This window comes from Myotis myotis, unplaced genomic scaffold, assembly GCF_014108235.1.
Source record: "Myotis myotis isolate mMyoMyo1 unplaced genomic scaffold, mMyoMyo1.p scaffold_m19_p_18, whole genome shotgun sequence".
In the NCBI taxonomy this organism is placed as follows: domain Eukaryota; kingdom Metazoa; phylum Chordata; class Mammalia; order Chiroptera; family Vespertilionidae; genus Myotis; species Myotis myotis.
The window spans coordinates 33,298,884-33,322,871 of record NW_023416322.1 but is presented as its reverse complement, the minus strand read 5'-3'; the positions used below and the strand labels follow the sequence as shown (position 1 = coordinate 33,322,871).

The 23,988-nt window shown below is 42.2% G+C and overlaps 1 protein-coding gene across 3 annotated transcripts in view; it reads right to left on the bottom strand.

Annotated features, from left to right (window-relative positions):
- Positions 1 to 10,832: 10,832 nt before the first annotated feature.
- The window catches only part of GDAP2 (ganglioside induced differentiation associated protein 2), a 30,067-nt gene continuing 16,911 nt past the window's right edge, over positions 10,833 to 23,988 (bottom strand). The window contains exons 12-15 of one of the 3 annotated variants that reach the window (XR_004973178.1): positions 22,972 to 23,026; positions 18,445 to 18,588; positions 16,443 to 16,660; positions 10,833 to 11,230 (exon numbers count right to left, since the gene is read on the bottom strand). Coding sequence is in view for 2 of the 3 variants with exons in the window: in XM_036342284.1 (XP_036198177.1) it covers positions 16,613 to 16,660; positions 18,445 to 18,588; positions 22,972 to 23,026 (247 nt within the window). In the remaining variant the exon portion in view is untranslated. Of the gene's footprint in view, positions 11,231 to 11,545; positions 16,661 to 18,444; positions 18,589 to 22,971; positions 23,027 to 23,988 lie in introns of those variants that run through there. The other 2 variants (XM_036342284.1, XM_036342285.1) reach the window with 2 other exon arrangements.

Sequence of the window (23,988 nt, the reverse complement as noted above, 5' to 3'; positions counted from 1 at the left end):
GTGAGAAAGGAGGGGGAACCCAGAGAGACCACAAGGTTATCTACCTCTTCTAGGGCAAGTCCCCCTCTCTTTCTGGGCCTCCCTTCCTTCATATGACAGTTTCCACATTCTAGATTTTTCTCCAAGGCAGTGGTTCTCCAAGCTGAGCGTGCAGCAGAACCTCTGGAAAGACTCACAAAAACCCAGATGCGGGGCCCCACCCCCGTTTCTCATTCAGTGGGGCAGGGTGGGGCCTGAGAGTACGTTTCTAACAGGTCCTCCTCTGGGTGATGCGACGCCAATGCTGGGGGTCTGGAGGCCAGGCGGAGGCCTGGAGAGGCTGTTTGCCTCTCAGATGGAAGCAGCTCCCATTCACAGATCACCACACAGTGGCATCATCACGCAGTGACTTTAAAGAGTTAATTCAGCTTCTTTTTAAATATATGTATATTATTGATTTCAGAGAGGAAGGGAGTGAGAGAGGAAAACATCAATGACAGAAAATCATTGATCAGCTGCCTCCTGCACGCCCCCTACTGGGGATCGAGCCTGCAACCTGGGCATGTGCCCTGACAGGGAACTAAACCATGACCTCCTGGTTCATAGGTCGATGCTCAACCACTGAGCCACACCGGCCGGGCTAATTCATCCTCTTTACTTGCTTAGTGAGACGCTCCCTGAGAGGGAAGAGCGTGCCCAGCTCCTCTGGGGTCGAACTGTCTAAAGCTAAGTTTTATGTGAAAAGAGCTCACTTTTTCCCAGAGGCGACTGCAAAGATCAGAGACCAAATGGGTTGGATTTATAGCAAGCTCTTCCAGGCAGGAGAGGGGGGAGGGAAGAAGCCTTTTGGAGAGGGTCTTTCTAGAAGACTCTGGCTACCTGAAGAGGCTCTGGGATGCTGACAGGCCCAGGCACTGAGCCTCGCCCCCTGGGGTTTGGGGAAAGTGTTGCAACCTTGTGAGGCGCCAGCAAGTCATCCGCACATGGGGCTGGGGCTGCCACGCTGGAAGCGCTCGCCCGCGCTGGCCCGGGGCCTCGCCACCCAGGCTGTTTTGACTGGACATCGTGGAGGTCTGGGGGCCCCGGCGTCAGGGCACTTCCTTCTCAAGAGCTGAGTGTCTGGGATGCGGTGTGGCCTGCCAGTTCCCACGCACGCCTCCAGGCGTGACGCAGCCTGCTGGCCGGGCCTGCTCTCCCGGGTGCTGGGTTGGACGATGCCTGGAACCGCCTGTCCTCTGGAAGCACTCGGGCACTGTGTGGGACCAGGAAAATCTGCAAATAAGTCTCCCCTTTTCCTCGGGGAAGTTTACCCATCCTGAAAGCATTAGCGCAGCCCAGGACTCCGAGGGGCCTCTGAGGCCATTCGGTTCAGCTCCTTCTCTTTCCATTCTCCTGCGCCTCTCCCCAGGAATGAGGATGGCGTTTCACAGTGGGCCAAGCCGACAAAGTGCTGCCATGGACGTTACATTTTCCCGCACATGCAGCACCGAGTCTGTGCGGAAGCCCTGGTGACTCCTCCTCACAGGCGTGGCCCACAGACCTGTGGGCCATCCTTCCTGCCACCCTCTCTCCCCAGCACTTCCGTTGAGTCTAGAACTTGCTTTACCGGTTTTCAGTGCACTCTGCAGACACATCATTCCTGTGCTCCTCTAAGGAGGATTGCACCCAGAGAATTAGGAATCTCCCGACCCTTCTCTCTGGAAGTTCTTCCCTGCTTTGCAGACACCTGCCTGTAGGACTGTGGAGTCTGAGGAGCAAGGGGAGTGCTTTTCCCTGGGACCCAACGCCCTTTTGTTCTTTGTGTCTTTTGTCCCACGCCCTCAATCAAGTCAATGAGCAACACATGCAAGAGAAAAAACCAGCCGCGTCCTCACTCTAGCCCGCTCCCAGCTAAAGGAGCTGCCACTGTAAGACGCCTACTGTACGCCAGGCGATCTTAAAGAGTAGATACGCTTCGTGCCATTTTGCACTTGAGAAAATGGAGGCTTGGAGGCTAGGCAACTTGCCAGGGTCACAACTTGTAAATAGCAAGACAGATTCAACTCCAGTCTGACTGCAAATTCCACTCTTCTCACTATACCACAGGGCCTCTTAAAAGAGGTCCAATCGGTGACTCACTTCGTCTGGACGCTCTTCCGACTCCTTTCTCGTCCTCTGCCAAACTGAAGCAGGGTGGGGGGAGTGCAGAGGTCACAGGTCCCGCGAGAGGAGCCTGGTCCCTTCCCAAGTCGGAACAAGTCATTCTGCGGCTTATTCGTGTATAACAGGAAGAAAAGGGACCGCCATTCAGACGAGAAGAGATGATATCTGCAATGCCCCCTGAGAGCTAGAAAGCGCTGTGCGTGGTTATAACCTACACACATCACTTCTTCCTAGATCTGAAGGAACAGCTTAACCTGTGGGAATCCTTTTCTGATGGACACAAACCCGTTGAGTCACGCGCTTCATTTGAATGCCTTGAGCATTAGCCATGACTCTTCAGAGAAAGTCGGCGTTGGCTTCGTGTCCTCAAGTGGATTGTTCACGAGGCAGGGATTACAGTTCCTGTTCCTTTTCTATCCTCTGATCTTGCCCAATGAGGAGCTCTTCATTTAACAAGAGCTCAGGAAGTCCAGGGCGAGGGACTGACTCAAAATGAGGATTTGAATCCAGAAAGTGCCAATCAGGTCGGGAGGGAGCTATGTCTCTCAATGGATTAGCAAGGAATAGTGGGGCCCGGGGGCCTGGCAGGGTCCTCAAATCCCAATGCTTAGACATTTGAGAGGGCGGGCGTTGGTTCTTTCTGTGTGAGGGGCGGCAGGGTGCACTGTAAAAATTACCAAACTAGCAGTCAAAACTTCTGGGCTGCAGCTTTGCAAGGCATCTAACTTCCTTAAATCAATTTTTAAATGTGACGGTGCTAAACTACATTGTTGTGAGATGATTCTTTCCAGCTCAAAAGTGTGATGATATCACGGACAAGAGGCTAATTTTCTTAACGTACAAACCACTTCTTACACATCAACTAAAAAAAAAGCCCATATCCCAACAGAGGGGGTAAAGGCCACAAGCAGACACTTGACAGAAAAGAAAATATGGGAAACTTTTGAACAGAAAGGGCAATGCAAGTTGAAAGTACAAACATATGCAGTGTTTTCCACAGTCAGATTGAAAGTAATCAGAGTCCCATAACGCGGTGCAGCTAGGAGCGCGAAGAAGCCAGCACTCTTCAACAGAGTGGGTCCACTCAGGAGGACAATTTGGGGATTTCTTTTTTTTTTTTTTTCCCTCATTCCCCTCACCCCTTTCCCCCGCAAGAATAGCCAGTCTACTCCCTTTCTATGCCCCTGATTCTATTATAATCACCAGTTCATTCTGTTCATCAGATTATTCACTTGATTTTCAGATTCACTTGTTGATAGATGTGTATTTATTGTTCATAATTTGTATCTTTACCTTTTTCTTCTTCTTCCTCTTCTTAAAGGACACCTTTCAGCATTTCATATAATACTGGTTTGGTGGTGATGAACTCCTTTAGCTTTTTCTTACCTGTGAAGCTCTTTTTTTTTTGATTTTTTAATATTAAATCTTTATTGTTCAGATTATTACATTTGTTCCTCTTTTTTCCCCCCATAACTCCCCTCCTCCCAGTTCCTGCCCCACCCTCCGCCCTCACTCTCCACCCACTGTCCTCATCCATAGGTGCAGGATTTTTGTCCAGTCTCTTCCCGCATCTCCCACACCCCTTTCCCCCCGCAAGAATAGTCAGTCCATTCCCTATCTATGTCCCTGATTCTGTTATGATCACCAGATTATTTGTTCACTTGATTATTAGATTCACTTGTTGATAGATGCATGTTTGTTGTTCATAATTTGTATCTTTACCTTTTTCTTCTTCTTCCTCTTCTTAAAGGATACCTTTCAGCATTTCATATAATACTGGTTTGGTGGTGATGGACTCCTTTAGCTTTTCCTTATCTGTGAAGCTCTTTATCTGACCTTCAGTTCTGAATGATAGCTTTGCTGGATAAAGTAGTCTTGGTTGTAGGTTCTTGCTATTCGTCACTTTGAATATTTCTTGCCATTCCCTTCTGGCCTGCAAAGTTTCTGTTGAGAAATCAGCTGACAGTCGTATGGGTATTCCCTTGTAGGTAACTGAGTTTCTTTCTCTTGCTGTTTTTAAGATTCTCTCTTTGTCTTTTGCTCTTGGCACTTTAATTATGATGTGTCTTGGTGTGGTCCTCTTTGGATTCCTTTTGTTTGGGGTTCTCTGTGCTTCTTGGACCTGTAAGTCTATTTCTTTCACCAGGTGGGGGAAGTTTTCTGTCATTATTTTTTCAAATAGGTTTTCAATATCTTGCTCTCTCTCTTCTTCTGGCACCCCTATAATTCTGATGTTGCTACGCTTGAAGCTGTCCCAGAGGCTCCTTACACTATCTTTGTATTTTCGGATTCTTTTTTCATTTTGCTTTTCCAGTTGGGTGTTTTTTGCTTCTTCGCATTTCAAATCTTTGACTTGATTCTTGCGCTCCTCTGGTCTGCTGTTGGGAGTCTGTATAGTATTCTTTATTTCAGTCAGTGTATGCTTAATTTCTAGTTGGTTCTTTATCATAACATCGAGGGTCTCATTAGATTTCTTGTAGATCTCATTAAGTTTATCGGCAGCTTCTAGACAGTTCTTAAGAGACCTTAAAAGTGTGGTTCTGAACTCTATATCTTCCATTGACAATTTTGTCCTGTTTCTTTGTCTCCACATTTTTTTTATGCTTTCTTGGTGCACCCCCTAGTGGTCTTTGTGCGCAGTCTTGTTGTAGTTAAGCCTTGATTGTTGTAGTTAATCTGGGGATTTCTATTAAAATGAAATGTCCACGTATCCTTTGCCCTGCAGGTTCACTCCTAGGTGCTTCTCCTACAGGTCCTCAGACAGGAGAAACCACCTGTGTAAAGCATTCACTGCTCAAATCCTGGCCCTGTCACTAATGTGACGCTGGGCCTTAACTCTTTGTGCCTCAATTTCCGCATCTGTAGAGTGGGGAGAATAAAAGGTCAAGCCTCACACGATTGTTGGGAGAATCAAGTGTGTTCATGTATTAGAACAGTGGTTCTCAACCTTCTGGCCCTTTAAAGACAGTTCCTCATGTTGTGACCCAACCATAAAATTATTTTCGTTGCTACTTCATAACTGTAATGTTGCTGCTGTTATGAATCGTAATGTAAATATCTGATATGCAGGATGGTCTTAGGTGACCCGTGTGAAAGGGTCGTTCGACCGCCAAAGGGGTCGCGACCCACAGGTTGAGAACCGCTGTATTAGAAGACTGCCTGGCATGCGGTCAGGGATTGTAAATACTGGCTGTGATTATTTACCTCACCACCCTCGTTCAGCCTCCCACGGGCTTATCGCTGCTTACTGATTCTTTCTCTTTCTTTTTATTGAATTTATTGGGGTGACATTGGCTAATAAAATAGTTTCCACCCAGCCAGTTTGGCTCAGTGGTTGAGTGTCAACCTATAAACCAGGAGGTCATGGTTCAATTCCCGGTCAGGGCACATGCCCAAGTTGCAGGCTCAACCCCCAGTGTGGGGCATGCAGGAGGCAGCCAATCAAGGATTCTCTCTCATCATTGATGTTTCTATCTCTCTCTTCCCCTCCCTCTCTCTCTGAAATCAATAAAAATATTTTTTTAAAAAAACAGTTTCTGGTGTACAATTTTATAACACATCATCTGTATATTGTATTGTGTGTTCCCCACCCCAAGTCAAGTCTCCTTCCATCACTATGTATTCCCCCCCCCCCCCCCCCGCATTTGCTACCCTACTTCCCCACCCCTCCTTCCCTCTGGCAATCACCATACTATTATCTGTGTCTACTGAATTTTTGGGTGTTTTCTTTCTTTCTTTTTTTTGCTTAATCCCTTCACCTTTTTCACCCAGCCCCACAACCCCTCTCCCCTCTGACAGCTGTCAGTTTCTTCTCATCTATGAGTCTATTTCTACTTCGTTTGTTAATCTGTTTTGTTCATTGGATTCCACATATGTGTGAAATCAGCTAGCCTTCCATTGGCTATTCAGGATGATCTATAACTTCGTTATAGTTCTAGTTTGGTCACACCGCACTAGAACCATGATCAAATAAGGACTTCCTGTGTGCAGGGATGGCCATGTAGTCTCTCTAGAAGAGCCTCCAATTCCATTAAAGGTCTAGTCTCCTTAAAGGCTCAACTGCAACTGTCACACTACTGGTCCCAAGTGTTTATTTGGGAGGGAAGCAAGTGTTAAAGTTTTAAGACAAGAAAGTACAGTATTGTCTTGCTGTCCGTAGGTCACCTAGAAGGAAGGTCAGGACTAAGAATTCTCTGCTGGAATGTGTTTGTTTTCAATCCTTCACAGCAAATTGAGGTCCTTCAAGTGAAATAATAATTTGGTACAGGAGGTGGCCAAATCTCCTGGCCTTTACTGCTGAACACGATGTCCTGGTCTACTCCAACTCATTCAATGACATATCTGTTGGAGGAAGCTTGACATTTTCATCGCTTCTTTTTTTCTCTCTTCAGGTTGGTTGCCAACTGTTGCTAACAACGCAACAGGATGTAATCTCCAACCAAAACGCACAGGACCTTGTGAACCACTTCTGTTGCATTGTGTTCTTTTCAGGAATGTGTCTTGGCTAAGCCCTTGCATGTATTATGTTAGATGTGGGCGGCAGAGGCCAATCCTAAACGATGTAATTCTGGTAAATCCTTACAATAGCCACAGTCCAGGGGTTGGCCATCTTGATTTATAAAGGACATGATGATGATGATGATACTTTATGAATTGGATACGGTGCTTTGTAGTGTACAATTTACCCTCAGCTACATTGGGAGCTAATAAAATATAATTATAAGGAGAGAGTGAAGCCTAGAGAAAAAGGCCAGGTAGGTAAGGAAACTGAGAAGCTGGGGTTCAAACCCAGGCCTTCTAACTTTAGAGCTTGTGTTCTTTCTGTAACTCTACCAAGTTACACGCTTTCAACAAGGAAGAGAGGAAGAAAAAGAAGAAAATGAATCTTTAATCCTTAACACACAGGGCACCTCTAAGCCTTTCTTTCTAAACTAGGCCAGGCACTCTCTCACTTGCCAAAGAATGCATTTTTGGTAAAAAATATATTCATCCTTTATATCTTTATAAATATCTCACTCAACACCAAAAGTCATCTAGAGACTTAGGTATTTAAACCAGGGCAAGACATTGATTTTCCTGCCTTCTCTTCTTCCTACTCTCCAACCCCAGCTGTAATGCATGGCTTTGCAGCTGCATGCCTACTTATTTTTCACAGTATGCTATAAAGTCAAGAAAAACAAAGATGGGTGTAAAATAGTATAATACTGCCCTTGACTCCAACAACAAGGAGGCTGTTTTGGCTATTTATGTAGTCAAAGAGTGCGTATTTGTAATGTCGTTGTAGCTATAAAGGGCAGGGCTTCCAATGAATGTGACAGTCTAAGGTGATACTAAGCCCAACCAGTGAAAAAAAAACAAACCTGCCCTGGCTGGTTTGGCTCAGTGGATAGAACATCGGCCTGCAGACCGAAGGGTCCTGGGTTCGATTCCGGTCAAGGGCATGTACCTTGGTTGCGAGCCCCATCCCTGGTGGGGGGTGTGCAAGAGGTGGGCGGTCGATGATTCTCTCTCATCATTGATGTTTCAATTTCTCACCCCCTCTCCATTTCTCTCTGAAATCAATAAAAAAGAAATAAAAACCCCACACATACTAGTATGTAGGGTGTTATGCTCGGCACCGTGGCTACTGTGTTCGAAACGGGTACTGCAGTTTGCCCCGCTGGAGCGTACAGGCGAGGTGGGATGTTGTCTTTCACCAAATCCCGCATGGAAGGTTAATAAAACTCCTTTCGTACCTACAGGAATGAGAGAAAAAAATATGTTGTAGCAGGTGGCCTATTTGCAGAATTGATGAAGACTGGCTGATCTGATTACTGCCAGGATTTCCCACATAGGAAACAGAGAGAAATGGCTGCAGTCACAGAAGTACAGCTGCTCAACATTCTACACTTGGAAGCTTGAACTTGAGCAACTGCTAACAGTGACAAATAACTCTCTGAAATTAGCTTTGGGGAGGTCACCCGTCAGTCTCAGACCACAGGGGCCTCCCAGGAACCCAGGTCACACAGCAGATGGGTGATACAGACCAGCGTGATGAGAAGGGACCTGGATGAAAACAAGCTGCCATAAGTCACAATTAGCCTCCTGATGACATTCTGCTGGGAGGGGTCAACAAGGACTGAATTGTCATAAATCCAAGTGGGGAGTTGTTGGCTCCCCTACTGAGAATGGGCGTGTGGTCCCAAAACAAGGTCAAAGGGCAGAGGCTAGTATTTAAAGACTGCAGAATGCAACAGAGGAAGTTCTGGACAAGGAAGATTCTCAGAATCATATGGAAAGTAGTGCAATATACAGCAAGAGAGTCCAGAATCCTAGCCTAGCCCTGATTAAGTAGAAAGTGTATATATATAATCTCACCATATATAAGTATGTGTATGTATATGTGTGTGTGTGTATATACATATATATAACCATATATGTATGTAATATATAGTTGGTTTATTAACATAAAGCTCATGGTTAATAACCACAAATCATGCCAGAATGAAGCTTATCTAACATATTTTTCTCCATATATATATATATACATATATATATACACACATATATATATATATATATATATCTCACCATATATATGGGAGTGTGTATAGCAATTATTTAAAAGTTTACTACATGGCAGGTTCTGTTCAAGGAGACATTGGGACCACTGACCTGAACAAAAAAGAAAAATCCATGCTCTTAGTCATTCATATACACTGTATATACAGGAATGGAATTTTATGGTAATACACAGGTGTGATTTTTAAACTGGTATGGCACGGGCACTGACCAATCCGAAGAGAAGTTGGCCATAATCTTGGAGTGGGGTCCTGGAAGGGCAAGAGTTGTTCACTCTTTAGCTACTGGACTGTGGGGAACTCCAGGGAATTTGCGGGGGGAAGGGGTAGCAAAGGCATTTGGGGGGCTCAGCATAGCAGCTATTGAGCAACTCATATGGAAAGGTGGAAGTACTTTTAAAACTGATGTGGCTGAGAAGCCCCAGTAATCGTACATGGAGAAAAACGACATGACATGACATGACCAAAATGTGAATAGTGGCTTGTCCCAGAAACAGTGAAAGAAAATACTCAGGTTTTAGAATGGGACTGTTTTTGTGGGGAGAGGGGAGGATGCAGTAAAAGAAAAGGGGAAGGAGTAGTAGGCAAAGGCGTTACCTTGATGCTTTCTAAATCTCCATAAACAGCAGGTTTTGTTTCTAGGGCATTCTGTGAAAACAGAAACACCCTCCACCTCACTGTTTACCTGGGCGAGTCACGATCTCGAAGTCCGGATGTAAACGATAAGGCGTATAAACAGGTGCTTTAGAGGAGAAAAGACAAAATCAGTAACATCTGAATTTCTTCTCTATTAATAAGCCCCTCTCACTGACTTAACAGGAGGCGAGAGGAGGAAAAAGAAAGTGACAAGAAGCAAAGGCAGCGGGCCTGCCGGGAGAAACACTGGGCCGGGTTGGTTGGCTTGGGGCCGTGAAGAATGGGTACTTGGCTCACGGCCGTGGTAATCTAATTGGCTGCAGCGTCTCACTTTTCATACCGAAGCAACTTGAATCCAATAAAGGTCATTTTTAAGTAGTCATTTTTGAGGAAGTGACTTATAAGGCAACCAGGAGTTTTAAACAAATGCCCAGGAGCGACGAGCAGGGCTTTGTTTAATGTCCTTTCCATCATGATTTCACAAAAAGGACAGAATCCCGTTTCTGAGCTCACAAAAAGAATTCTGGTACGATGGGAGGATGTGCGCAGCATCTTCTTCCAATGCCTGTCAAACACTCACTGCACGTTTCCAGTCCCTGCGTACGGCTGATCACCTCTGCTGCTGATGACAGAACTCTGCTCCTCCCTTGGAACTTGGCTGGGAAAGTGCAACTTAAGAAATAAGTGATAAATACATTAAAAAAAACACCACCAACAACAAACCCTTCTTTAAAGGACATGAGAGGAAATGTCCAAGTCAAGCAGCTGTGCAAACAGTTAAACCAGAGCTCTCGCAAGGGTGGCGAGGCCATTCTGAAGCCACCTACTGCCTGTGTTGTCTGCTGTGAGCCCAAAGCGCCTTCCCCTGCCTGGGCCGGGCCTCCATTTCTTCACCTGCAGTGATAGGCTTGAGCGGTTCTCAACTGTTTGAGAGCCAATGCCTCCTTTCATAATCAATTTTAATACCTACTTTACTATTAGAAATAAAATGCATAGATAACATAACCCACCTAAAAACAATGCTTAAAAAAAATCAGTGTCGCCAAACCGGTTTGGTTCAGTGGATAGAGTGTTGGCCTGCGGACTGAAAAGTCCCAGGTTCAATTCCGGGCAAGGGCATGTACCTTGGTTGCAGGCACATCCCCAGTAGGAGGTGTGCAGGAGGCAGCTGATCGATGTTTCTCTCTCATCGATGTTTCTAACTCTCTATCCCTCTCCCTTCGTCTCTGTAAAAAATCAATAAAATCTATTTTTTTTAAAAATCAGTGTTATTTATAATAAGTACATCTAAACTAGAAGACATGACAAAATAGTCAAAATGCTTTACATACCTACTTATAAAAAATAAATTCGGATTTTAAAGAAGCAAAAAACCTGAGGGCATTTCACCCAAGTAGTAAAGGAAAAGTTATAATAAACTTGTCTTTTTAAAAAATATACTGTATACATATTTTTATTGATTTCAGAGAGAAAGGGAGAGGGAGAGATAGAAACATCAATGATGAGAGAGAATCATTGATTGGCTGCCTCCTGCACACCCCACACTGGGGATCGAGCCTGTAGCCTGGGCATGTGCCCTGACCAGAAATCGAACCAGGACCTCCCGGGTCATAGGTTGGTGCTCAACTGCTGAGTCATATCAGCCAGGCAAACCAGTCTTATTTGTATTTAATAAAAGAGGAAAATAACTTGAACTGAAGTAGGCGCCAAAAAATGTCAAATAACAAACACTGAAATGGGGGAAATCAGGTAGCCCTGGGCCTCGTCTGCAAATGCGAAGCCAGAACCGTTGTCTTCTGCTGTGATGGATGAGGCTCTGACTGATCACGTGTCTTTTACCTTCAGAACCCACAGGTGTGGATGAAGAGGCATGCAGTCATTAAAATCCAAAATCTTGCAGATGGGGAAAGAGGCTGGATTGGGAAAAGAATCAATAATTTCTGCAGCATAGATTATTACCATGTTTAGAGGGAAATAGTTTTAAAACAGAATTCAATGTTGGCCTCATTTCTGGTGTCTCCATGACTTTAATAATCTATGCAAATACAGTATAGTGAGTAAGGAAAGGACTTGAATTGGATACACGCTATCCTTTCTAAAAAAGTAACTGACTTCCTCTTACAACCCTCTCCTGGTATTTTTTTCCTCATCACCCAATGAGAGAAAACAGCAAAATAATAATAATAATAATAATAATAATAATAATAATAATCAACCAAGCCTGCATGTATGTTCATTTTTTCAGAACTCCAGAATTTATTTAGAAAACTAGGAAAAGATAGAAGACTTACTAACATCTATTTTAAAGAACAGTTAAAGCAAGTTTTTCAAATAGGTTTCACAGATTTAAGATGCTTACGTACTATTTCTCAGAACTATCAGGGAACATCAGGATAATACTGGTTGGGGGAAAATTCTTTTCCTGCAAAAACTGTCTCACGATTCAGGGCGAATCCCATGCTATCATTAGTTACAGATCATAGATGTGCACGATAATAGACACGTTGGCCTCATGGCCCCGCCATCCCTTTACTAGACCACAACCTAGCATGACAACTGGTAAATAAAGTTTATATTTATTTAGTGTCAATTTGGTTATTAGCACATTCACACAATTGTTAAAAGGAACCTTAGCCATTTCCCCTCCACAGAAACATTAATTTTGTAACAAATATTCAGAAAATAGTATTTAAGATTAAAAACTTATAAGCAACTGATATTGATGGTCTTTATTAAATAACTTTTCATAAGAGCATGAACTTTGGAGTCAGACTTGAAGTTGAATCCTGATTTTACTACTCAATATATAAAATAATATAAAGACCTTAGCAAAATGTTATTTTTTCTAATAAAAGTGATGGTAGCTAGCACTTATAAACACTATGCATAAAAAACAAAACAAAAAAATCAACACTATGCATGCTTCATGAACATTATTGCATTCATCTCTCTTAATTATTCAAGGAGAATTATTATCCCTATTTAATATGAAAACTGAGGCTCAGAAAAGGTTGAGAAGCATGCCCAAGGTCTGAACCCAGATATGTGAGAAGCCACAGCACCGATGCTACTAACCACCATTAAAAATTCTGTGGGAATATTACGGGTACCTACCTGAAAATTTGAAAACATTTATTCGTAAAGATACATGTTCCCCCATGTTTATTGCAGCATTATTCACAGTGGCCAAGACATGGAAACTGACATGTCCTTTGACAGACGATTGGGTGAAGGAGATGTGGTACATATATATAATGGAATACTACTCTCCATAGAAAAGATGAAATACTGCCATTTGGGACAACATGGATAGATCTTGAGAATATCATGCTAAGCGATATAAGTCAGACAAAAAATGTCAAGAACCACATGATTTCATTCATAGGTGGGATATAAAACCACATGATTTCACTCATATGAGGAAAGCAACAAATGAACAAATGAGACAAACAAACAAAAACTCAGACAGTATGGTGGTCACCAGAAGGAGTAAAGGGTCAAGGGGGTCAAATATATGGTGATGGAAGGAGGTTTGACTTTGGGTGATAAGCACACAATGCAATATACATAAATGTATTACATATCATACACTTGAAACTCATATAATTTTATTAGCCAATATCACCCCAATAAATTTAATTTTAAAAAATTAAAATGTTCTTGTGGGGAGATGGAAGGAGGAAGGGACAAAAGGCGGGAAGAAAGTGTGTGTGTGTGTGTGTGTGTGTGTGTGTGTGTGTGTGTATGGTTAGGCCTACTAGGCCATCCTTATAATTTCTGAGTTTTTTATTTTTTTTATATGACCTAGATTACAGATAAAACCCTCCTTTATTCTTCATGGGCTCAGGCAATCGCAAACCAAGAATCAATCATATGCCATGAGGTACTAGTATATACCAAAACTGTCAGTACAGCTAAAAAACTCTCCTGCATGTTAATTATAATGGCCGTAACTTAAGGGAACCACAATCAGAAACTTCCTGGCTAATCCCAATTTTAGAGGTTTATATGCTGTAGTCTTTTTGGTCCTTAATACAATCAATCCACTGCACCTAGAACCATACAATTCTTCTATCTAATACTTCAAATTCTAATAATTTCTGTTTATATAGCAGGCAATGTAAACTCCATATACATACATACACAATGTACCAAGGGAAACACGAAAAGTGGTTTTCAGCCCATATTGAAGCTACACTTTATCGCTTTCCTGTTAACTGTTGCAAAGAAAAGTTTAAACCATTAGGTACAGTTTGAATTCATTAAACAATATCTGAACAAATAAAAAACAAATAGAAATAGGCTAACCGTTTTCTTCTACTAAAGTGATTACACTCATCCATCTCTACAAATAGGAGATATTTTAATCCTTTTAGATTTCAGGTATTTGATAAAAAAATCTACATCCATTTTTCTTATCAAAAATATTCTGAAAATCCTCTTTGATCACTCTCAAACTACTGGAGATGGATTCCTTAAAAAAACAACAACAACAACAACACACAAATAAATAAATAGAGCACCAGCCAATGAACTAAGATATACATTAAAGCAAAATCTTTAAAATATGAACCACTTTGGCCTCTAGACACTAAGAGTCTAATAAAAACTAAGCTTTTTTTCAAGGTTATTTTTGCTGTCAAGAAACTTAGATATAGATGAGTTCAGAAGAATCCAAACATATGCTGAAGCAAGAAACATACTTGTCTTAAAAATCATATTATGCCTTGCATGAATTAATGAATGGATTAACTTAACGTCTTGTAAGTTGTTTCTTCAACTCAACTAAGCATTTGGCATGACCAAAGTTTAACTGAATTAAGGACTGGGTGGTGCTTTGAATTAACATCAGATGCTAGTGGTCATCCCCACCCAGGCACCCTTTCATCCTCAAGTCCATCCTTGAACATGGCGTGTGTTGTCCAGGCATCCACTGCTCCACAGAGGCAGATAGACACTGAGCATTACTTAATCGTTTCAATATCGAGGTCACTGTGTTCCACTCCTAGGATCTCAGTACACCGAGAAACAACTTCATTACATAACACTTCAGGCAGCAGGACAACACAAACTTGGTCCCACACCAAAGTTAGTTTCATTGAGAAGAGCAGCCCTTAGCTTTAGTCTCCATTTAATTATGAAACGTGGTTGACATGTACGTAGTCCTCTACTACCTTTCTACCCTAGGACATCAACTGAACTAGAATCTCAGGATATGGAGACTCCTGCTTGTGCCACTGGTATACTCACCACAAAGGGACATCCTTTCAAAATGATTGCCTATAAGAAACTGTCCGTGTAAATGTGTTTCCATTCAAATGGCGAAGTAGCTTGCAGCCTCTGTTATCTATAGAGGAAATGATTCGGGCCAGGTGCCAATGTGAAGGAGCCACGTCCAGCTTTAACCAAGAAAAGCTGGCATATTTTTATAACTGCCTCCGGGGAAAAGATGCCTCAAACATGACCTAACAATTGCCTGGAGCAGATGAAGTTAATTTTTCAGATTCTCAAGGCTCAAGGCTCACGGGGTGAAGGGATTACTATTCGAGAGGAAGCTTAACACCAGACTTCTGACTGGCTCCCTGGACCCGATGACCTAAGTCATCAGGAAGTCCTTAACAAACAAGCAGTGCATAAGGAACAAGTGGTTTTGATTCCCCACAGAAAGCAAATGTGTCCACTCCACGCAGAAGACAGGCGCGCGTATTAGAAATGTAAAGTCCCGTCTCATTTACATGGGAAAACAGGGGATGCAGTTAACACAACCAAAGGGGACTTCTCTATCACAAACAACGAGAAGTTGTTTCTTTTACTTCCACTGAAGAATTAATTTGGGCAAAGGGAACAGACCTTTGGGAGCACCGATCCTGGGCACTTTAGACTAGAAGATGGCTACACTTGCTTCTCCAAAATGCCAATGGACATGCCGGGGTGAAGGACATGGAGGGGACGAGGACACCCAGATGGAAATGATAATGGTGTGACCTTAATTGAAGAAGACATGCTTAAAATGGCCAGCAGATGCCTCTCATTAAAGTGCAGCGCTGGGGGAGGAGGCCAGAAGAAATCTGGACGAAGAGGAAGGAGGTCCTCAGGGTTGGGATTTTGCTCTAACAGCTCTTGTCCCAAAAGAAAAGCGTCACTCTAAAGATGCCAAGGACAAGGGGAAGGGCTTGTAGCACTCCCTCAAGCATATTTATTATCACTGAAAAAGTAACTGAAGACACCCTACCCCAAAAACTCCCCTAGCATTCTTCATCCAAAGACATCAAAAGCCCTTTCTAAATGCTGCCCTCATGACACCTCTGTGAGGTAGGGAGCATAATTCTACTTTTACCCATAAGCAAGCTAAGGCACAGGGAGAGCCTGAGTGACAAACATGGTTTGGAATTTCGTTCCATGCACACACTCCCTCCACACTGATGTGGGCAACTAGGAAGGGTCCTTACAGGGGGCATTTCTAAGAGCCAAACAGGGTCGTGCATGACTCTGGGAAGACCGCACATCTCCAAAGGCTCCCTGATGGAGTCCAGGAGATGCCCTCCACTTCAGGGTTCCAATATGCACGGTCCCCTTGAATAAGGAGACCGAGTCACCCATGATTACAGGAAAAAGGCTGAAGATACCTACCATCTTCCTGTTTCCCCCACCGCTGAGACCAGAACAATCTTAACAAACCACATGCTCCAAGGAACTTCAGTTCTTAAACCTTCGTCTTAACTGGTGCAGTAAAATTCTAAGACCTATATTTAGCTCATGATGTTGACGTTTCTGATCAGTTCATTTCCAAATCCTTGGTCCCAGACAGTTCTCTTTTATCATAACCACCTTATCTGTATAAAACGTGATGCCAGGATCTGAAGCAAATAATGCATCCGGTCAGCAATACATTGGTTCTATGTATTTTGAGACAGGCTCAAGTACACAAAGGAAGCGTGCAATGTTAAAGAGAGGGTATGAGTGACATGGGTGGCTTGTCTACTGGAGAATCCAGGGTCCTTTCAGGAAACTGAAGATACGCAAAAGTTGCTCCCCAATTGCTATGAACAACCCTCTACAAATGAACATTTTCATTTGATACAAATATACAAAGTTAAAATAAGTGTGCAATTCAGAATGGCCTACCATTTTCAGATTGCTTATGTGCCAGAAAATATACAGTCAATAAAAAAATACCAGAGAGGTGGGCACAAAAGGCTCTCTGGATCTGTACAGCAAAAATGAGTATCACTTCAGCAGGTAGTGATCCGTGGAGAGGGTGGTGTCCTTGGGAACCAGGGCTGGGAGAGGGCAGGTCACAAGTCTGGGGATGGGGGATACGACGTATAGTAAGGCCCATTTTCCTGTGGGAAGAAAAAAAAGACAAGAACCCTACGTCATAAGATCGCTTTAACTGGGAACATAAAAGAAAGGGATTTAGAGTCAATGACTTAATACATATAAAATGTCTAGCGCAAGCCATCAGAGCAGTTCCCCGGTAATCAGAGTTGGTGCACAATAGGTAGAGGTGATCAGGATGATGGATGATGATTTTTTTTAATACCATTACCACTTACTGAATATTCTATACGCTAGAAACTTTATCAGCATTTTTCTGAATCCCTTATCCCTTACATCCTCACAGAATGCTGTGAAGTAGGTGACACCCTCATCTTACGAGAGGAGCCGGAGGCTCACACAGGCCACCTGGCCAGTCACCAGAAGAGCCCGCGTTTGAATCCATGGCCAATGGAATACAGCGCACAGACTCTTTGCTGTCAGACTGCGTGATCTTACTGTGTGCCGGATCTTAATAGAGAGTCACAAAACAAAAGGAGCGGCTGCTGAAGAATGTAATAACCGTAGCTTTCTTGGCAGAAGTGAGTCTTCTCCATGACGCGCCTGGGCGTCCAGGCTTGTGCCGATTACAGGTCTCAGGGCGCTTAGTTCAAGATCAAAACAGAGAGTTAAATGCCAGAGCTTTAATGTCGAATGTAGAAAGCACCGCATCCATGTCAGAGGAATTTCTTGGCCTCATTTTGGCTAACTTTATCTTAATAAAAATCAAAGCAGTTAACTTTATAGGAGATGGGCTCTAGATTCCATTTATAAGATTGGAGGTTCATTTATCATTTTTAAGGAAAGCGTTTCTTTGACAAACAATGTATTTTTCAGGAAACCTTAAACAGAAAATGTATGGCATTAATGTAAGATAGCAGTTGGAAATGGAGAATGAGGGGCAGGATGAAAATGGCACTGCTCTATGGTATATTTACATGACAGCTGGTGAGGAGCATTAAGTCTACCCAGTCTTTTTTAAATATATATATATTTTTATATATCATCGATCGGCTGCTTCCTGCACGCCCCACACTGGGGATTGCGCCCACAATCCCAGCATGTGCCCTGACCAGGAATCAAAAGTTGACTCCTAGTTCATAGTTTGATGCTCAACCACTAAGCCACGCTGGCCGTACCAACCATAAGATTTTATTAGCCATCAGAACACGTGAAATACTTTACTCATAAAATAAAGAACAGAAATCATAGCTGAAGTTAAAGAAGTTAGAGATAAAATGTGTTGTAGGATATTTATCTTACTGTATCCATGTTGTTCAATAATTAAGGAATAATAATTCACTTCAACTTAATATAGCCTTCCAATATCTTCCCTGGTTCATGCATAAAGATATGTAACCAGCAACAAGTAAATAAGAAGACTAAGGATCTTTTGACCAAGCAAAATGAAACTTTTAGTAAAGACTAAGACTGGCTACCTGATTTACAATTAATATTGAAAATGGACATCAATCGATTCTTCTGGTTCTATTTATGGAGATGAATAGCCATTCAATCTTAAGATAAGTAGGTAGAGGTATGTCTGAAAGATGGTAGAAAAATTCACAACACAACCCAGGACTGGCTTCAAAATTATTGCAGAAAAATCTGCCATTGAAAAGTTTATTGGGGGAGAAGCCCTCTTTTAGGATAAAGAGTTTTCCTAAGAATGTTAATTGATACAATCAAGTTTATAAAAACACACTAATTGCATTAATATCATCTTACAATGGAAGGATGTCCTTATAAGCCCTGCTCTGCAGAGCAGTTAGGAGCCTGCAGCAGGGCAGGGAGAACTCCTGGTACTCACCCTGGCATCATATTCAAGGACAAAAGGAGGAAAGTCGATCTGTTCTGGCGAGATGGCAGAAAACAGCTGGTGGAGGCTGTCCACATGGTGGACTTTGTCCTTCAGTCCTGAGACAGAAAAGGTGGTAAAAAACCATGTTGATACCTGATTAATAGAAGAGAAAATAATTTAAGCCAGTGGCCAGAACTTAGAAATACAAACACGAGTTTGAGAATTTATAACAGATAAAAACTGTATTTCAAAATTGAAACTGAGCTCAGAAGCATCTCACAATAAACAGTGTTTTTCAAAATGCAGGGTGCTGTCCGTCAGTGTCGGTGTGATTCGTTTTAGATGATCATGACCAGCATTTAAAGAAAGAGACGCACTAGCGTGCCGACTACTCGGCACTGCAGTAAAGAGCTGTGTCCCATGAAGCTTGGTTTCCATTGTGTCGCTATGCTCCTATGCGAGTAGTATATTGTGACACAAGTGCGTCTACAATTATAAAAATAAACTGTTCTTCAGTCTGAGACTCAGTTTCTTAATCCATAAAACTGAGCAGGTCAGCTCTCAATACTTTTAAATGATTCTTAAATACACAGGTCTATGAAAGGACTCTTGAATGTGCTGCACCGTAGAGACATGGGGGTGGGTGGAAAATTCAAAGAGAAGATTGGGTCGGGGAAGAATCCTACAATCTCTGAAAGAAGTTTTTCTCCCATTTCCTCCTTCACATCCTTCAGGTATTAGCAAGAGAAAATTACTCAAAGTAGACCGAAGCGGAAACCCAGTTAAAAGTTTTCTGTTCAGGGAGACTCAAGAACACTGTGTTCACTTTTTCCATTTTAGTTTTAGAGAGCCTGGTTTATTTACAAGTTATAAATACACATTCAGTTGGGTAAATTGAATTCCTTAGTATCTACTATTTTAAGAAACTGAAGAAAATTAAAAATTTGAAAAGGACTGCTGAGTTCGTTTGTGAATGCGAGAGATTATTTCATCCAGTTCTTTACAGACATAAAACCAAGAACACAGGATCCCAAACAATATAAACCAGGAAAAGATGGTTCACACGAGTAATGGTAATCCACTGGAGCCAGAATCAAGGATGGTTTAAATCCCATTAGCTTGCTTTCTATTAGTAAGTTTCAAAGGAGAAAAAGAGCAGTGATTTATATGTGCAGTCAATTATCACTCTGGGTGGGGTGGCCTGGAAAATAATCTGAGGAGTATGGAAATCAGAACAGCGTGATTCGATTGCTTTATTACCCCTTGATTTCATCTCATTATATTATAATAAGAAACACTCCATTGATAGTTTTTGACTTAGCTTAAAACAAGAGTGGATTTCATTATACATGGGTTTTATTCTCTCACTCCCTCATTTTCCCAAAATATTACTGAGAGGCAACAGGATGGCTGTCACTTTACAGACCTGGTCCTCAGCCTCTGCCCACCCTGCGTTCACCCTGACTCTTAGCTAAAGCCATTCCAATGTTTGGATGAGAAACTCAACAAGAATTCTATAAACCATGAGAAATCCCAAAGTGGAAAACATCCCTCACTGAAGTCTTCACTCATCTCTTAATTATGAAATACAACAAGGACTTTTCACTACTCCTCTTACTTAAATTTCTCCACAATGCTCTAAAATAAAGACTATTTCTACCATCTTTGATGCTTTTCCCATCCACTGGCTCCCACGGCATTAGTCAAATCTTGGTTTCCTTGTTGATTTTTAGATTTATTTCCCAGTCTCCTTCCCTGATGCTAGGGCTCTGTCTGCAGTTGTCCTCTTTGCTCTAAGCCCCTCTGTGATTTTATTCATGAACATTTAGGGCTAAAGCTCAGTTTACTTGATATTGACTCTCAAAAATATTTCCCAATCCATGATTCTATATCTGATGCCACCTGGGAGTCATGGATGCCACATTGCTCTCACTCCTACTAATCTAATTAATCACTAAATCCTGGGTTTTTATGCCCCTGGGTTTAGACACTGATATACTCTTTCTTTCTTTTTTTCTTTTCTTTTTGCCTAAGACCAGGTCTTGGCAAACTTTTGCAAAGGAACCTATAGTAAATATTCTAGAATATTAGTTTGATAAGAAAACTTCACTAGTCAGGCCTGAAGACACAGGCATGGATTTGGACAACAGTAGGCACACAGAACTGATGTAATGGTGAGAGGTGAGGTAGGAAAAGTGTGCCCAAGGATGCCTCCCTGGTTTCTGGCTCAGGTACCTTGGTAGGCAGTGGTCCCATTTACTAAGATAGGGAATATAAAAAGCAGTTTAGGAGGGAAGGAGGGAGGCAGGAGGACATGCTGAACTTCAGAGGCCTGTGGGACATCTAAGTGAAGATACCTAGTCAGTATTTCAACATGCAGGTCTAAGTACAGGAATGATGAGGATAGCTAACATTTGCTGACTGTTCAATCTGGGTAGTGAATGTTTTAAGCATTTTACATGTATTACCTTCACCCTTCCAACACCCTAACAAGGTAGGTACTATTATCGCTCCCATCTTATAGAAGGTGAAACGAAAGCATAACTTGCCTGGGATGAGAAGCTGGTAATCTGTAGAGCTGGCATTAGAACCTACATCATTACCTCAACCTAAAACCCTTGCTTTTAGACATTGGGCTTTACTGAATCTCCAAGACCTTTATTTGGGAATTGCACATATTCTAGAGGGTTGTTGAAGACACAGAAAGGAAAGAAGGTACAGAATGAAAGGAAAGGGCAGAGTGTTTGGGAACACTAACACTCAGAGGAGGAGCAGAGAAAGAGGGGGGCGGAGGGCCCTGAGCAGGAGCAGCTAGGAGGAGGAGGAAAATGAGGAAAGTGTGTGGAGGAAGAAGTGGTCAACTGTGTCTAAGGCTGCGGGGAAACAGGTTACACAAAGACAGAAAAGTGTCTACTGGGTTTAGTAACAGAGATGACCAGTGATGTTGGTGTGAGCAGCCACAGTGGAATTTCGAACCAGACGGAGTAATTTAAGATGTATGAAAAGTGAAAATGGTGAGCATAGAACATAGATGACACTAAAAATTTGGTTGTAAAGAAGAAGAGCGATAACTGGAGACTTTAGAGTGTTTAAAAATTGATGAGTTAGATCCAGAAAAATGGGAAAGAGGAGAATTACTGGAGAGAGCTTCCTGAGGAGATGGGAATGTATTGTGTAGTTAGGAGCGCCGGCCCTGGAATTAAAATGCCTGGATTCAAATCCTGCCTTTGCTATCTATTAGTTGCTTACCTTGGACAAGCAATTTAGTGTCTCTAAGCATCAATTTCCTTGTCTGTAAAGTGGGAAGATGACTACCACTACTGCAGAGATACATTATTGTAAGGCTCACACAAGATGATTCACAGGAAGAGCTGGTGGATAGTAAGTGACTAGACGACGTTAGCTATTGTTATTACCATGGGATCCAGAGACTGCCCTTCATTAAGAAACACTTGTGTGACAGAACAAGGAGGTAATGAAAGGACTAGATGGCAGTTGGTTTGGCGTGCGGGAGAGAAGATAGGGAGAAACCTCCTTACTGAGGTTTCTATGATCTTAAGACCAAGGCAAAGCATCTGCTGGAGTGAGCACTGCTGGTAGGTCGGGGCTTGAGGAGAGCAGACAGCCACACTGGGTCACTGCCAAGTGAACTATCAAAGGGCCTCTAGCAGATCAAGCTCCAAGTCTGATCAGCAGCCCAAATCCCCTGGCTTTGCCAATTTCTCCATCAGTGCTCGGCAACCCAGATACGGGAGTGATGAAAGCAAAATTATGTACTATCTCAAGATTAATGGGCAAGTGTGATGAAAGGGTGAGAGGTTATAGGTTAGGCACTGACAAAAGTGGCTGAAGTGATGGAACATGGGTGCTAGACTGGATGAGGGGGAAGGAGGGGGTGGGGGGGCGAAATCAGGACAAAAAAGAGATGACATTTTCAGTAAAAGGGCCAAAGGACTAGATGTCTTAATGAAGTCAAGATGTAGGATCACATATTAGGGATGGAGCTGTGAGCCAGATGGCTAGATTCTAACTCTCATCATCTTGGAGGCTAACATACAAAGCAGAAAATAAAACATGTGATTTGAATTAAAAACATAACAATGATAGAAGACTATAAAATCTTAAGGGGGTACAATGCAGGAGTACCAACTAGGTACAGGACTGGTCAGGGAAGGTTTTCTATGCAAAGTAATTGTTGAGCTGAGACCTGGAGGACATATTAAGTTAGCCATGAGCAGAGGAAGGAAAGTGAATTCTGCACCAACAACATGAGCAACATCCGGATGAACAAAGAGCAAGAAGAAGAAAAGATGGAGACGTCATGGCTTTTGAGGATTGTCTACAAAGATACTAGAATTAAATGAGACCAACATCAGGACCACAGCTCAAGATCACTTAACAAGGAAGGGTAAACAAAGAAATTAGCAGTCATAGTGTGACAGCAAGAATTAGGATGTTGACATATATATATGTCTTAATATGCTAGCATGCAGTGCATTTAAATTCATGATTTAGCTAAAAGGAAAAATACTGTACCTTTGAACGAAATGTTGGATGAACAAAATAAACAGCCTTCAAATTCCTCTTATACCTGATTTAAAATAAAAAAAGGGTCAGTATAAGTCATGCCCCAAACCACTCACCATAATGGACAATTAACTCTTTGCCTGAGTATATATATTCATTCACGGGGGGGAGTTTTTAGACAGCTCTGGTTTACGTATTTAAATTTTAGGTGAAATGTCAAAAACAATTTAGAGAACATTTTATTATTTAAAGTGTCCGTTTTATAGGAGATACTATGTTTTTCTAGGCTGTAACAGCCGTCTATAGATAGGACAAAGGAAATTCATATTTAACAAGCATTTATTTAATGCCATTTTTCATATGAACCTAAAATCTCTGGGATCGGGTTATTATAAACAACAGTAAAACCACTTAAAATTATAGTAAAAATAGAAACTAAAGTTTCAATGATCATATTACAACAATAGTTATAGGAAGTTGACTGTGTCCCAGAAATTGTACAAAGGCTTTATACTTAATTCTCATAGCAAGTCTATGAACTGACACTGTTTCTATTTTAATTTTCCAAAAGTTACGAGCCATCAACTGGTAGAGCCAGAAGTTGAACCCAGGCCGTATGGCTCCAGAATCACGCTCTTATCCACTACTCTATCTAGCCTCCCCAGGCGTGCCTGAAATCATTTCAACAGCTTGTTAATCACCATTGGGTCGCATAAGGTTAACTGGAGAAGACTTCAGAGAAATAGTACAAACTCTTCATTTCACAGTTGAGGCCTCTTCAAAGTTAAAGAGTTGGTTAGAGGTAGAGGCAGAATTATAGTGGAGTGATGCTTCCTTATAAAACCCACATTCAAAGCAAGCTAACGAAGTGTGTGTGAGGTAATGACAACTTTAATATTTCGAATTAAGATGAGATTTAAGGGGCGGAGTAAGACAGTTGGAACTTATGGTAATCTGCCTTCTTTGTACACTAATTGCAATATAGATTTTTCAATGCAATCCACAAAGACTTTGTGATGCTACCAT